General features: G+C 28.5%; 1 protein-coding gene and 1 long non-coding RNA gene across 3 annotated transcripts; both read right to left on the reverse strand.

Annotated features, from left to right (window-relative positions):
* Window positions 1-3484: 3484 nt before the first annotated feature.
* LOC124920413 (protein STICHEL-like 2) lies at window positions 3485-9090 on the reverse strand. Of its 2 annotated transcripts, none has more exons than XM_047460901.1 (7): window positions 7637-9090; window positions 7329-7548; window positions 6537-6719; window positions 6211-6420; window positions 4536-5211; window positions 4191-4251; window positions 3485-3710 (listed from the first exon to the last, which is right to left on the reverse strand). In XM_047460901.1, exons 1-7 carry the CDS (start codon window positions 9029-9031, stop codon window positions 3645-3647), a joined length of 2811 nt encoding a protein of 936 aa, XP_047316857.1. In that variant the 5' UTR covers window positions 9032-9090; the 3' UTR covers window positions 3485-3644. The 2 variants fall into 2 exon arrangements, with proteins under 2 accessions (XP_047316857.1, XP_047316858.1); XM_047460902.1 differs by having other exon boundaries at window positions 3485-3707; window positions 7637-9089.
* A 42-nt stretch (window positions 9091-9132) lies between these two features.
* Window positions 9133-10320, reverse strand: LOC124918336. The gene is made up of 3 exons (XR_007097372.1): window positions 9765-10320; window positions 9414-9530; window positions 9133-9311 (listed from the first exon to the last, which is right to left on the reverse strand). It is a non-coding gene; the product is annotated as an uncharacterized LOC124918336 (long non-coding RNA).
* Between the last annotated feature and the right edge of the window lie 3022 nt (window positions 10321-13342).

The raw sequence follows: 13342 nt of genomic DNA on the forward strand, positions 1-13342 counted from the left end.
ATTATGGTTATTTAAAATTAAAATATACATAAAAAAATGTTTAAAAAAATTCGAATCTCCATTCTCCTATGTTTAGTAGACTTTGAATCAATGAATCATATTGCATTAATCCTTAGTTAATTTAGTTTTCATGAATTTTTTTCTTCATAATTTGATGTTTTTTGTTCTTTCCTTGTATTAATTTCTTTTTATCATATTAATATAATAATAATAATAATTTGTTTAAAAAATTGAGAAAATACCCATTTTCAAAATGATTGTAATTAAATGTGTTTAATTTAGTGTAAGTTAGAAAATTAACATATATTGAACAGATGTCTTATTCAATTTTGATTAATAAAACCTTAAGTTAAAAAAATAATGAGCTAGAATCTATAAGAATTGTGTTAACCTTTACAAGAATAAGAAAAGTAGTATGTTTTTTTTTTTAATATAAATGAAAAATATTAGATTGAAATTATTATTTGAGTGAGAAAAATTGCAACCCCTTTATAATATATATTTTTATGAGAAATAAAGGTTCAAATAATGCATGATTCTTGGGTTGAAAGTGATTTATATTAATCTTATTAATGGAATTTCATATTATTCTTTATATGTCACTATTGTTAATTGTTGAAATTGAACATCTCAACCACATGCAAGTATGTGGGGTTTATATGTTTCCCACATGGATTGAGCACACCATTATATAAACTATACAAATCCTTCAATTTAATGGAGAATTATGATCAAGGATAAACTATTTCTCTACCATACATTATATTGTATTTTATTATGATTTTAAAAAATGCACTTTTATTTTTAACATCAATCACAATAATTAATCTAATTATCATCATCTAAGGGTTTCAAAATGAATTTTAGTCATATTGTTATAATTAATATTGAATATTAATACTTGTGATTCCTAATTTTAAAAGAGAAGCCTTTAAAATAGTGATTAATGTATTTTTTTCAATATAAATTGATAGTTTCATCTAGACATTGTGATTAGTGTGACATTTAATTTTAAACAAAAAAAAATCAAATAAAAAGTGAGCTATATTTAATATTTTTTTATTTAAATGAAATGTCAATTTTCTTTCAAATAATATCTTTTTGGTTAATAATATGTGTGGGAGGATTTGATTAGATATTGTAACCCCACATTTAAAAAAAAAATTAATTAATTATGTTGTGAGTGGTAGCCATCTCTTTCCTACTATTAAATAGTGAGGCTATTAATTAACATAATTAATGATAAAAAAAGATTAATGCAGTGATTTTATTTAGTATTTCTTTTTACTGATTATTTAGTTAGCTTATCATTAATGAAATATAAATATTCTTAACCACCACTTCATTGAATGTATAAGAATCTATTGCAATTTCAAAGCAATTAAGGATCATAATGCTAAAGATAAAGATTTCAATTTAACAAGATAATTACATTAACTATTTGTGTTGCCAAAAAGACACTACTTATGTACATTAGTTTTTGTTTATAAATTGTGTTTAAATGTATTGGCTCATTGAAATTCTAAAAAAAAGAGATACTTATAGGTTTTTTTTTGATGATATACAAATTAACATCATTATCATTATATAGTTAAGAATATTTATTGTTGCAAATTGCATTAAACTTTAAAAGGCTCAATTGTGATTTTGGAACTTGAATTTGAGTCGTTTTTATTAAATGTTACCAAAATTTACATAAACGTATATCTTATTATAATATATTATTTTTGTTTTAACAAATTATTTTTAAATGGAGTATTTTACAATATCTAAGTATTCTAATTTTTTAAAGGTGATTTAAGTAACTAAAAAAATATATATCTAAAAAAAGATTAAAAAAATTAAATAGATATAAATTTGTTTTTTATTTATTTACATAAATTGAAATTTTTTTTTAAGATATTATACCTTTCAAACTATGAAATATTGTTTGAATGATATAATTTTTTAAGATATTATACATTTTTGAATGATATAAAAAATGTGTGACCTTCAGAATAGTTGAAAAAAAAATAATTGATATCATTTTTATGTAAGTTTTTACTTACTTATAGACGACAAATGCATTCGTTTAGAAAAAACCGACAAGTGCATTTCATTAATAAAAACTTAATAACTAAAATTATGATAGTTAAAGTCTTATAGTATAATTTAAAACCAAATTAATGCAAACAAACCAATATGGAGTCTAAAATAACAATTGATCCAAAACTCTCAAAATCTTATATTTTTTAATTGTAATTTAAACTTATATAATTAATTATATATAAAAATAATAATATCTAATTAACATTATTTTAAAATACTGTTCAAAGATGTTTTTGCAGATATTGACCCAGATTTGAATGCTCAAGTAGAATTTGGAGCATTCCAAAAACTTGGAGATTAAAATTTCAAATACTTTTTTATTGTTGATACAAACAAACATTTACATACCTTCATAGGTAAACTACTAAAAGAAAAAAGGATGAATTAAAATTATCATCTTGAATATTGGATAAAAATAAGATAATGAGACTTGGCAGCTCTTAAGCTTTGAGCTATATGTAATTAATATAATTGAAGATATATACTTGGTTAAAAAAGCAACAAATCTAAGCAATCATTTACTCTCATGTGCAAAAGGAAGAGGAATCATCATTCACACTAATCTAATTAATCATGTCCACCTCTTTGCTTACCCTTTTTACCTAATTGGATAAAAAGATCCTCAATTTTGATTGAAGATATAAATAAACTCTTAAATTTTGTAATCATATAAACTTACCAATATTAAATAATACAACTACCAATTAATTAGCCTACCAACTGATTCCCACTTGAGAAACAACAGATTCATTGTGAGGAGTAATAACATTTTCATCATTCTTATAACAATGTAAGCTAATTTGTACATTTTTAAAATTAGGGCAAGATGAGCAATTGATGGGTTACAAATTCCACCCATTCTGGATCAATGATCGTATTAAACTTTTGTCTTAAGATCTTGCCATTATTTAGTGGGTTATAGTTAAAACCCAATACCAAATCAGAATCAACCCTTTTTTATGCTTTAGAAAAGGTTGAGAGCTCAAATGTCAAATCCATTGAATGATTAGGAAGAATTAAGTCATGTTTATTATTATTCATCAAATCAGGGCAGGACAATTCTTTGATTCTTGTCTCCACAGACAACAGTAATTTTGTTTTTTTACAAAGTCTAATAACCGAGCTACACTAGAGAGAACGGTTACTTAAATTACCTGAAACACCCTCATAAGAACAACTATGGATTAACAAGAAAGGTACCCAAAACTAGGAAGTTAAACCAGACAAAAATTGGATGGCATGAGTGGAAAGATGCTAAAGCAAAGTATTCATAGTTCAAGCCTCTTCAAGGGCATATTACCTTAAATCAGGCACAAAAGGTTTCAATTAGGTGATTATTATCACAAATTAAGAACCACCAAACATGACTTTCCTCAAGAAGGATAATAAAGTTAAATTAAATATAAGATAAACTAAATGAGTAATGGCATGTACATGTTAAGTTAGAGAACACAAAAAGCTCCTCCATTCAAATAATGTGATTCCAATTCCCAAATTAGTAAATAACTTGGAACAATAGATCAATCCATACTTTTTTTTAAAGACAAATTAATAAATTACTTGGCAGCTGTACAGGGAAGGATTAATCCCACAAAGCTTCTTTGCCCTTGATCCTTCACCTGCTGAGCCAGCAACAACAAGAAACATAATACTGTTTCAGATTGGGAATTTGATTTAATGATTCAACTATTGCTTTCGTTACAATTATTCATAAAGTATCCTCAATCTAATTTTCTCTTGTTTCAAAGCTTTAGTTTGCCAATGACTAATAAAAACTTTTTACTACTGACTTTTGAAATATGCGGGCCTTGTATGGGATGGATTGAATAATGTGATGATGGTAGATTAGATTTGTGGGTTTATTTGGAAATAATTCTAATTACCCACATCAGATCACCCAAGAATCTTGTGTCAAATTGAAACTTGTAAAAATGAGCACACAATAAAGTAAAACTCAAACAAACAAAATCCATGCCAGGTAAAATTCTCCATTTGGTCAAGTAAAAAAATCAGAAAAAGAAGAATCCATGACATTATGCGTTTGTTTACAAAGATTAATTATCTCTCAAGTCATAAGAAATTATGGAGTTCTAATACAATACCTTCCCAAGATGAGAAGATGAGTTGGTCCAGCAATTCATCTCTGAGTCCTCCCTTGTTTTGCTGAGGAATTAAACAATAATATCTTATCAATCTTTAATTTCTTTCATGAATCTAAAACAAAAACCATGCAGATAATCATTACTACAAGCCCTTGGAAACAAAACGCACAAGACTCTATCAATCATTTATCTGTGTTGGGCAGAAACAAGATTACTAATCATTTTCAAGCTTTCTCAACAAAGAAAAACTTTCAAATTGGTAATTCAAACATATAAAATAGAAACCATTCCTTGAACATTAATGACATCAATAACAAAGATCAAGTATGTTGAATGATTTCTTACCGATCAGTGTCTTTACAGGAGTAATGACGCCTATCACCACAGATATGTGTTTCAGAAAACTCTTTCATAATCGAAAGTGGGATATGATTTTGTGGTTGGGAACTCATGCATATATGAGGAGTAATGGAAAGTTCTTCCTTCTTTGGAAGTTTCAGTGCAGAGTAAAGACAGCCGGGATGCTTATCTGGCACTTCAGGAGTCAAATACTGGCAACTGCAGCTGGCAAGCCCGGACTGACCATTCACTGTGATATGATCTGTCGAGATTCTACTAGGCGTTTGAACGCTCAGAGCATTCCCTCGGAAATCTCTTATTGTGCAAGCAGTTACTTCTCTCCTACAGAAGCCACTAGAGATTTGAGACGCACATTTGGAAGAAAGAACGTCAACAGATTTGTCTCTAGTAATAGCTCTATCAAATGTGGAATCGGAATGGTCTGACAAATCATGTCTGGAATTAGTTGGTTCCCGGTGCCTGCGGGAACAGCTGAAGAAACTAAAAGATGGCATCTTGAATTTAGTGTATTGGGTAACCGAGTTAGAATGGAGAATCTGAATGCGAATCTCAACATTAGAACCCAAAACAGACTGCAGCGCAGTGGCAATTAGTTTCCAAGATTTCTCGCCTTTAGATGCATAGCGTGAGTGATGAAATGCCAATTCAACAACAGCCAGACCTGGGGAAAATGGTGCACTTGTCAAAAACCACATTCAAATGTTAGGAATGATATGGGCAAAGCTAAAGCAAAATCCTATGATGCTTGTAGAAAGCAATTTCAGGTTAAATTGCAAAACCATCATTTCATCCTTCTTGGATACATATCAAACCAATGGAAGTCGTTTGATCTTGGGTTATTTGAAATTTTTCTGGGTTGGTTATGATTTCAAAATCTTGTTTGATGAAAAAGTTAATTATTTGTGTTAAATTATTAAAAATAAATTGAACGGATTAAATTACTAAAATATCCATTGGTATTTAAAAATTAAATTTTATAAAAGAATAAGGTAATTTAGTGATAAATTGAGTGATTTGATTGTTAAAAAGATATGTGATGTGATAACTCACGATCAAACAATCTCCTTGCCTACACAGGCAGCAAAACTAGTAGATAAGACAATCTCATTGTTTATTTGAGAATCACATGCCCCTTTAGTAGATAATAGATTTTAATACAAGTTACCAAAACCTATCATTTTCTAACTTGTAAAAGAGAAAATTGTCTTAATAATGGCTGTTTATAGAATATGGACCCAACATGAAAATGAACTTAACTAGAGGCAAATAACAACAAAATGAGAAAATAATTTGCTTAACACATATTGCTAAAAACAAACAAGTAAAATTAAATGTTATTAAATGAAGGCCTTATTTGATCTAGGGTTATTTGTATAACCACATATAATGTTATTTGAGTAAAAATACATTAGAAGTATAAATATTATAATGAACAAATAATTTATTTATTTTTTAAATTAAGGGTATTTTGGTAAATTATTTGAACTTTGTGAATGATGAGTTTGTTGATTGGATATGGGTTATCTGAAAATAATCTAAAACTACTGACATCAAACAAGGCCAAGATATGTAAGTATAATAAAATACTTAATTGGATAAGAGACAGGACTGTGGAACAAGATATTACACAAATGTGATGGAGAACCATATGTATATTTACCTTGGACAAAGTAAATAGAAGATAATTTCCCATGTCTTTTCAAGAGTTTCCTCAGAGAACTAGATTCACATATCTCAATGGTTTTGTTCCATATTGGTTGCAATTCTACGCCTTCATGCTTAGCTGAATTCTGTGATTCTGGCTTCTTGTGTCCAGAAGCTATAAGATACTTCATGCTCTCACTGGTAGATGATGTGCTACAATCACTTTCTGTAATAAACAACAAATCAGAAACCAGTGATGAGGAGTATTCTGTTAATATATATCATTCAATGATTTGAAGGTAAATACCCCTGAGAAAAGGGAGAAGCTTTAATCATTATTACCTCTTGCATTTACTGTTGTTAAGCATAATGTTGAACCATTGACATCCAAACAAGATCCGATGGAGCTCAGCTGTAATAGGGCTGCAGTCAGCCATGTCATTTGATTTTTCGATGCACTCAATTGCTTCTCAGCGTCAGAAAGAATTTTAAGTGCATGATTTAGCTGCTGCAAACTGGTCTCTGCTGCAAAAGGATGATCATAATATAGAAAGTAGATATCATATTAGCACAAACCTATCATATTTTATAGCATTTTTAAATACAAAGGATTTTTAGTAATTTAACACAAATATACCCAGATAATCATAAAAAAAAAATGTATTTTTACAGCTCCCCTTACGTAAATGGTTATCAGTAGATCAAACTTTCAAAGTGACTCTTGACTCCAAATCCAAGGCTATTGTGTAGTTTTCTTGGTATTTCACCTGTTACTAAGATAGTATGTGTATATTTGACCCCAAAAAATCAATTTATTTCCAAAAAACTTAAAAACTACATCAAACAAGCTCTGAAATTACAGCTGAAAACACTACTAGACTGGATTTGGATTTAAATGTATGCTAGAGCTAATAACTAGAACCATTAATAAAAAACTATTCATTATCCACATAACAGCCCCTCTTTCACCGCCCCCACCACCCTCCCTACAATTATCACTATTTGAAATTTCATAACTAAAAATTAAATATGATGTGTAAGATCAGAAAATAAAATTCAGTAACAGAAATTTTACTCCTGCATTTTGTGCATGTGGGAACCTCCTAAATTGCAAAGTAAATACATTATACTTACAAGTGTATCTACTGCAGAACCTCCTCCTGGCTTCAGAAATCCCTTCATAGCATTTACCAGCAAGTATGTCCATTATAAGGTTTGCGAGCTGAGTCACCAGTTGCATAGGACTGATCCTTGAGCTCATAAGCTCCCTCGCCTTTCTAACCGTCTTTGAAGTATCAGATGACAAAGCTAGATCTAGCAAATCAACCAACTCATCATCCGAAACAACTCCAATCTACACAACATGAAAAAAATTTGGAAATTATAAACTTTTTATCTGTCAACATCATAAAAAGGAGCAACTTATAAACTTGTCTACTCACTAGATCATAAACCAGTGTCAGGGTAATTCTTTTTCCAAGTAAACTCAGTTGCTCGAGCATCATCTCTGCATCGCGAAGTGAGCCATTCGATTTCATAGCAATGAAGTCTAGAGCAACTTGTTCAAAAAGTAGTTCTTCTTCGGTGCAGATTTGCCTTAGTCTACTAGTAATATCAGCTTCTTTAATCTTCGGGAAATGATATCTTTGGGAACGCGAAATTGCAACCCGGGGAAGCTTTTCCAAATATGGAGTGATCATAACAAACACAACATGTCGAGAAATGGAATCCAAGTTATTCAAAATAATCGCCCATGTTTCCTCTTTCAGTAAATGGCATTCATCAATTATGAATACCTTGAACCGAGAAGAAACAGGTGGGATAGCCGCAAGCTTCATAAGAGATCTAACCTTATCTCCCCTATTTACTCTCGTCGAATCTATATTATTCACATCACTACCCCTTCCTGAAGAAATCATAACACATTCTCTGCATTCACCACATGGCCTATCCTCCATAGAAGCAAGACAATTAAGTGCAGCAGCAAATATTTTTGAAGTACAAGTCTTTCCTGTTCCACGAGGCCCGTGAAAAAGATAAAACGATATGATCTTAGAACTGGCAATGGAACTAATGAGAGACCTTATGACTGCAGTTTGGCCAACCAAATCCTTAAATGTCTTTGGCCTGAACTTATTACTCAGATTGCAGGGGCTCTCCATATGAGCAGAAGAAATGTCACCTTTTACATGTTTCCATGTATTTCCTAATTCCCCTGATAACAATGGCTGACCTTCAACATCAGAATTAACACTCGATTCCCTAAGAGTAGGAGTGGCTGACCAACAACAAGATATCCCACATCCATTTTGACGATTATCATCGTTTCCTAATAACGAAACATTATTGCCAGATAAACAAGGACTACCTGTAAAACTCATAATGTCACGAACAGCCTCTTTAGACATTCTATTATGCTTTTCATGCTGTGAAAGTCTCTTAGGTGTTAAACTTGCTGAATCCAATCCTCCGTCTAAAAACCCATTGCAATAACGTTCACTCATAGTTTTCTTACCAGAAACAATTTCATGGGCTGATAATCTCAATCCTTGTTTCCTTCTACAAACAGTACTAACATTCTCGAATTCAGAATCCGGTTTTCTCGACTGATTAGCCAACATAAATCGTTCCACTTCATCTCCTACACCTTCAATCATAACACCATCTTCCATTCCAAGTGAAATACCAGTAAATGAGCTGGTATCCCAGTTCAAATTATCAACAAAACAATGCCTACTCATTGAATTAGTAGATGGATCTCTCAATGACCTCACTCTCCTAAGTGCAACCAAAGCTTTTGAAATAGGTATATCAACCGAATGCCTATGCCCGTCCATTATTATTATTCAAAAATAGCTTAAAAAATCACCTTCCCCACCTGAAAAAATAGCAAAATGACACAGTTCACATAGATAAACAAACAAAGAAACGTGATAATGACATCAATACATATAAAGTAAGAGACTTTCATTAATCATATATATAAGGTTACCTAAGCCAGTTCTTCAACTCAAAACAAATGGGTTACTTAAGCTTTTGAAATAGGCATATCAACAGAATGCTAATGCCCATCCATTATTATTTTTCAAAAAAAACTTAAAACATCACCTTACCCACCTGAAAAAATGAAAAAATAAGCAAAATGGCACAGTTCACATAGAAAAGCAGACAAGGAAACATGATAATGACATCTATACATATAGTAAGAACCTTGATTACCTAAGCTTGTTCTTCAACTCAAAACAACCAGGCGGAGGAATGGGAGAGTGTTGAAATAGCCATATCAACCAAATGCCTATACCCATCCATTATTATTCAAAAAAACTCAAAACCCACCTAAAAAAATGAAAAAATAAGCAAAATGCCACAGTTCACATAAAAAGACAAACAAGGAAACATAACACAATGACATCAACAGTAAGAACCCTGATTACCTAAACTTGTTCTTCAACTCAAAAACCCATCCATTATTATTCAAAAAAACTTAAAACCCACTTACAAAAATGAAAAAATAAGCAAAATGGCACAAGGAAACATAACAATGACATCAACAGTAACAACTCTGATTACCTAAACTTGTTCTTCAACTCAAAACAAGCGGACGGAGAACAGGGAGAGTGTTGAAATAGAAACAAGGAGATAATGCCGAAGTAACCCTAAAAACAAGGAAATATGAAACGGGCATTAGAGCATTGGCTGACGAGCCTAGTAAAACTAGGAAGAGAGAAGACAAGACACGAGAAGAAGGGTGGAGTATGAAAGTGGAAATTGTAATAAATGTTAAAGAAGAGAGAATGAGAGAAGTAATTGATGAAGAAGCCATGACAGCACGGAATCGACGTGTAGAGAGAGAAATTTCCATCAGCATTATTAATTTCAAATTTATTTATTTTTTTGCAGAAATTCTCTTGCTTTCTTTCTTTCTTCTTTGTGTTGCAGAGAGATGATAATGATAGAAAGAGAAAGAGAAAGAGAAAGAGAGTGGTTCTTTCTGTCCAGAGGTCAGAGACGCAGGTCTCGATTTTTTGTCGTGGGGGTATTTTGGGTATTTTGGTGGCGACGGTTTTCAGGTCGTTGGGGTTTGTTAGAGGAGAGAGAAAGGTAAAAGCCGTAAATATTTAAGATCTGGTCGGGATATAAAAACGATTCTTCGTTGAGTTTTTAAAGACTTGTTTGACGAATGGTTATTTGATACCAGTTTGTTTCTTTCTTTTGTTTCTTATTGTTGTTCAATTTGTTTTTTACAAATAAGTTAAAATTTTATTATAATTTACAAAAAAAAATTAAGCAAATAATTTGATTTAGAATAAATTAAATTAAACTCAATTTGATTTTGTTTGATTTTAATTATTTAAATAACAAAAATTAATTAAACAACAATTTATTTCTCTCATTTGTTATATAACTTAATTCATCGATTAAATTGACATTTCTCTCTCATTTGTTATTATTTTATTATTATATATTTATATTTTTAAATCGATAACTTTACAAAAAAAAAAAAAAATTCCTTAATTTTTAAAAAACTCAAATATGAAACAAATCCTTAGATCTAGTTTGGATTCGAATTATTTAAATATATTTGTTATTCAAATAATTTGTGATGATTTTGATATAAATATTGTTTTGATAAAAATATTTAAAAAGTATTAATATATAATTATAAATAAAAAATTAAAATTAAAAATAAATAATATATTAATATTTTGGTTAATATAAGTAAGGAGACGAAGAGTGATGTGAAATATTTTTATTATAATTATTCAAATAACTACATACAAACAGGCTCTAAGAGTGAGCTTCATCAAATTGGATTTATTTGAATAATTATGAAAAGAGATATTTTCATATAAAAAGATTTAAAAATATTAATATATAATGATAAAATAATTTATTTATTTTTAAAATAAAAATATTTTTTTGAATAATTATGAAGAGAGATGTTTTCTTATAAAAAGATTTAAAAATATTAATATATAATAATAAAATAATTTAATTATTTTTAAAATAAAAAATATTTTAGTATTTTATGAGAAAGTATTTGAACAAAATTTGAAAAGAAATGATGTACTATCATTAGTTGAAAAACAAAATATAAAAATAAGAGTGAAAATAAGATATTATTCTCTCCTATCTCTCTTTTAAATATCTTTCTTTTTAATTAATAAATTAAATAATATAATTAAAAAAAATGAATAAAGTAATATTTAATTATGCTGGTGTTTTTTTAATAAATTCAACCCAATAGAAAAACTGATGGTTGAGCAACTGATTTTATTTAAAAATTAAAATAAATTAAATCAAACACATCTAATAATTTTTTTTCATCTAACCAACTTAAATAAACAAATTTAAACTTTTAACAAATAGACTAGATAATCTGAAATAAATAATAATAACCCCCACACTGAATGTTTAGTGTTTGGAATAAGTTCTATACTTAACATATTTTAAAGTTGAGCTTATAAACTGAAATAAGCTAAATCAAACTAGGCATTAAAAGTAATAAAATAAATCTAAAAAAATAATTAACAAATAAAACAAAGACTTTCATCATGGGTTGTTTAAAAAATTAGAATAAGTTGTGATTTTGAGGAAATTATTTTTTTTTTTCTTTCTAAAAAGACTTCAAATTAGGCATTAAAAGTAATCAAATAAACCAACCAATCTAACCAACTCATAAAATAATTACCAAATTAAACAAAGACTTTCATAATGGGATGTTTAAAAAATTAGAATAGACGGTGATTTTGAGGAAATTAATTAATTTATTTATTTTTTTAAAAAAGTTAAATAATGTTTAGTTAATAAAATTATTTAAATAATCTAAACTAACCTAACCATGTCCAAGTTGAAAATCATTTTTTTCAATTAAATATTAAATAATTTTATTTTAAATTTTATTATTTTCATTATTTAAAAATAACTATATTTAATAAATTTGTTCAAATAATTCTAAAACCTTCTTTTCTTTCTAACTTAAAAATTAATTGATTTTTTCAAATCTATATATATATAATGATGCTTAATTTTTAAAGTGTCCGGATTGCCGGGTCGAGAGCTGTGGTTAATTTGGATACTTGGGTCGGATTGTGGGTTTACCCGTTTTTAAATTTAAAACGGTTAAAAATAAAATTAAAAATGCTAGAGGTATGTTTCGAACTTGCAACCTAACAAAACAAGTACAACTCTTTAACCAACTAGGGTACAAAGACTTTATATATTAAATTCAAACACCAAATTTGATAAATGCGGGACGTTTTAATATTAATATAAGTTCAACTTTTTAACTAACTAATATATAATGATGTTGAGTAAATGGATACTTGGGTCGGATTATGTGTTGACCCACCCATAAATTTAAAACGGTTAAAAATAAAATAAAAAATGTTATCCGTAATTTTTTTCACGGTTTTTTATATTATTACTCGTGCAAATGCACGGGCTAAATGCTAGTAATCCTAATAATCATATATCAAATCATCTTGAGGTTTTGATATTTAGAAAATTTTGTTACATACAAAAATAATTTATTAATTATTTAATTTAAATCAATAAAATTATTTATAATTTAATATTTAAATTTTCTAAAAACTAAAAAAAATAATCATATTTTAATTGATTATATAAATGAGGCTAAATCCAAATAATCCCATAATATCTAACAATACCTAATTAATCAAATTTTTAACTAATCTAATAAATTATACTTATAAAAATTAAATATATTTTAATATTTTAATAAAAAGAAATAAGAAAACTCCATATCAAACAAGGTTACAAACTTAAGCGCGTATAGTACACGTAATATGGAAGCGTTTGAGGGGTCATCATCCCAAGACAGATATATTAATTAATGAATTTTGAACACTGTTACAGTATCTACCAATAGAAATTTTTAATTTTTAATTGTTAATGGGCCTAAAATTTTCATAACGTTTAAAGTAGATGTAGCTTTCGATGGCTATGTGACAATACTCAATAGCTATACCCTATTTTATTTAATTCAATGAAAACGCCTTTTTTTTATTTTTTTTTATTTTCTTATCCGTTCAAACGGGGAGAGGAGTAGGTGTAAATTTGTAAGTTTCTAATAATGAGTTATTTTTTAAAATATTAATTTTTTAAAAGTTTGATTGGAGTGATTA

This window comes from Impatiens glandulifera, chromosome 1, assembly GCF_907164915.1.
Source record: "Impatiens glandulifera chromosome 1, dImpGla2.1, whole genome shotgun sequence".
NCBI lineage: Eukaryota > Viridiplantae > Streptophyta > Magnoliopsida > Ericales > Balsaminaceae > Impatiens > Impatiens glandulifera.